General features: G+C 62.9%; 1 protein-coding gene across 1 annotated transcript; it reads right to left on the bottom strand.

Annotated features, from left to right (window-relative positions):
* Positions 1–627: 627 nt before the first annotated feature.
* On the bottom strand, positions 628–2177 carry LOC123392923. Its single transcript, XM_045083181.1, has 2 exons — positions 1191–2177; positions 628–1108 (listed from the first exon to the last, which is right to left on the bottom strand). The coding sequence occupies exon 1, from the start codon at positions 2073–2075 to the stop codon at positions 1710–1712; it is 366 nt and encodes a 121-aa protein (XP_044939116.1). The 5' UTR covers positions 2076–2177; the 3' UTR covers positions 628–1108; positions 1191–1709.
* Positions 2178–2760: the final 583 nt, after the last annotated feature.

Genomic DNA, 2760 nt, shown 5'->3' with positions numbered 1-2760 from the left:
CCGAAGGCAGGAAAACCAGTGAGAGGTACCTACTACGGGTGCCTTGGAGACTTAATTTTGGGGGAACAGATCCACCATTGTAGTAAACTGGGGGTGTAAAGCACGGGCTGATTGCGGGGAACAGTGGGCATCCTATTTGCAGCACTGAAGCGAAATGCAGAGAGGCGACACTGAGCCCTGCGGTGGTGTGGGTCACCAGAGCACAGGACTGGGAAGCGACGAGGCTCTGGTACTGGATTATGCTGAGCTTATAAAGACACAAGCTGGGTGAAAGGCGGGGGGGATTCTAGATCTTAGTTGGGGAACCATACTGGTGCAGAAGCATCTAGATAATGGAAGCAGGCGGGGACTCAATCTGAGGGGTGGCTGGTGAAGCCATAGGGGACAGTCACAGACCCGCAGGGAAGGAGCAGACCTGGATGCTGGCATTTCCCAGGAGCTCGATAGGGAGAATAGCCCATGGGGCTGATTAGTGGAGGGAAAGGCGGCACCTGGGAAGGCTGATGATGGGACACACTTGTTTGGGAGGGACAGGAGGGATGCTCTCAGGATTATGGGGTGAAACGCAGCAGACTGGGAAGCTTGGCGGGCCCACAGTTTGGCCCCAAATTAGGAGAGAACTCGGTATCCAGGAGACTGAAAAAGGGATTTATTTCCTCAGAGGTAAAACAGACATTTCCAGTAACGCAGGAGAGAGCTGAGGACTCTGACATTCATGAGCAAAAAAGGGATGGCGGGTTAGGTGAGGAACTACCGAGGTGGGCTTCCGTGTTAGGCCTTTGCTGTCTGAGATGACAACCCCCTTCGTTTTCCGCAGGAATTCTGGCTAATGACAGATACCCCACACCCTGGTCTTGGGTCTCAGTGCTGTGGCAGCGCTCAGGTCCCGCTTGAAGGCGCCAGAGACGCAGAGAGAGCCTTCCCGCGCACCCCACCCGGGCCCCACTCCGTCTCATCCTGCGCCGCCCGCGAGCGAGGGGCCCGCGTCCCCGGCGGTCTGCAGCCGTGGGTCCCACGCCATCCAGGACGCGACGACAGCGTGGCCTCCTGCCAGGACAAGCCCTCCAGCTGTGGGTCTCGGCCAAGCCCGGGAGCGCGGCAGCAAAGCCTAAGGCAGGAAAAACGCAAGGTGTGGGTCAGCTCACGCCCCTGGGGACGCGGCAACGCACCCCCGGACGATCTCCACTCACCGTGTCCTGCGCTCCCGCGGCGTCCGCGGGGCGCTCAGGTCCTCCAGCTCGGGGGCGCCTGGCTGTGCTCCGGGCGGTAGGGGTGGGGGGCGATGCAGCATCACAGGGCTCCCGCCCAGTCCGCGCCAGGGCGCGACCCTCCCTCCCCGCGGGACCCTCTCCCGAAGCTCGTCCCTTAAGGAACCGAAGGTTGGGCTCGCTGCGCCTGCTCGCACCTCAGGAAGTGTGGGGTCCAGGGACGTGATCCTAACCGTGAGCCGCACCCCGCTCCTCCAAGCGCGGGGGGGATGACCGCCCGCTCCCCTGATCTCGGGGGCGGACGGATCCTCCTTCCACTACGGGCCGCTACTTCAGACGTGCCCCTAGAAGAGCAGGACACAAAGGCAGTGACAACACAGGACAAAAGCAGCCAGCATCCGAAGCCAGACGAAGGGCGCGGCGCGTCTCCAGCACCGCGCCGAGCCCCGGTTTCCCGTCCCGCCCCCCGCCCCCCGCGTCCCCGGCCCCGGCCCGGGCCGCTCAGGCCAGCTGCAGGTGGATGTAAGTGAAGATGCAGGAGGTGATGGAGAAGGCGATGGCCGCGTAGATGAAGACGGAGAGGTGCGGGAAATGGTCGAGGTAGCAGCCCTCGTCCCGCGCGGGCGCCTCCTCCTCGGGCAGGGTGCGCGCCGCGGCCTTGAGGGGCTGCCCGGAGCGGGCTCCCTGCGCCCTGCCGCCCGCGCGCCGACCGGCCCTCCTGCCCGCCGCCGCCACCGCCCGGGGCGCGCGGGCCGCAGGGGGCTCTTCCGGGGGCGGCTCGTCGAACAGGCCGCCTGCATCGTCGGCGGGGTCCGAACGGGTGGGCGCGGGGGCCCAGGGCTGGCGCGGGAAGAGCGGGGCAGCCATGGGCGAGGAGCTAGGGGGTCGCGGGCCGGAGCGCGGTGGGCGGCGGCCGGGCTGCGCCGAGGCTCTGCCTGCGGAGGGGCGGGGACCGCTCGGCCGCGCGCCTCCCCGGGCTCCTCCCCGCGCCGCGGCGCGGGCCTGTTCCCATGGCTACGCGGCTGGGGGAGCGGGGCGCGGGGCGCGGAGCAGGGATGAGAGCCGCGGGCGGGGATCCCCCTGCTCGAGGCTGGGCCGGCCTGGACCCCAGCTGCGCGCGGGGCTTCCCTGGGGATGTATTCGTCTTTTTATTTACATCGTTACCATTTTTAATATTATTTTTATTTGTATTTGTCTTTTTAAAAGAAGTATTTTTTGGGGGGCGCCTGGGTGGCTCAGTGGGTTAAGCCGCTGCCTTCGGCTCAGGTCATGATCTCAGGGTCCCGGCATAGGGCTCTCCGCTCAGCAGGGAGCCTGCTTCCCCCTCTCTCTCTGCCTGCCTCTCAGCCTACCTGTGATCTTTCTTTCTGTCAAATAAATAAATAAAATCTTAAAAAAAATTTTTTTAACGGGTCTTTCTGTTTCTGTTTTTTTTTTTTAATCTAAAATGCAATACATGAAAAAAAACAAACACATAATCCTTGTCGCAAACCTGAAAGTTAAAAAGCCCTGTAGGCAAACACGGGGAACAAAACAAAGACTCCCTCTGCTA

The sequence above is a fragment of the Mustela putorius genome, unplaced genomic scaffold, assembly GCF_011764305.1.
Source record: "Mustela putorius furo isolate JIRA1106 unplaced genomic scaffold, ASM1176430v1.1 tig00000695_pilon_pilon_pilon, whole genome shotgun sequence".
NCBI classification, from domain to species: Eukaryota; Metazoa; Chordata; class Mammalia; order Carnivora; family Mustelidae; genus Mustela; species Mustela putorius.
Note: the sequence above shows the minus strand (reverse complement) of the source record. Positions and strands in the feature narration are given on the sequence as shown.

Excerpts from the sequence above, each read along its gene's own strand:
- LOC123392923 (XM_045083181.1), bottom strand. The coding sequence starts at position 2,075 with ATGGCTGCCCCGCTCTTCCCGCGCCAGCCCTGGGCCCCCGCGCCCACC.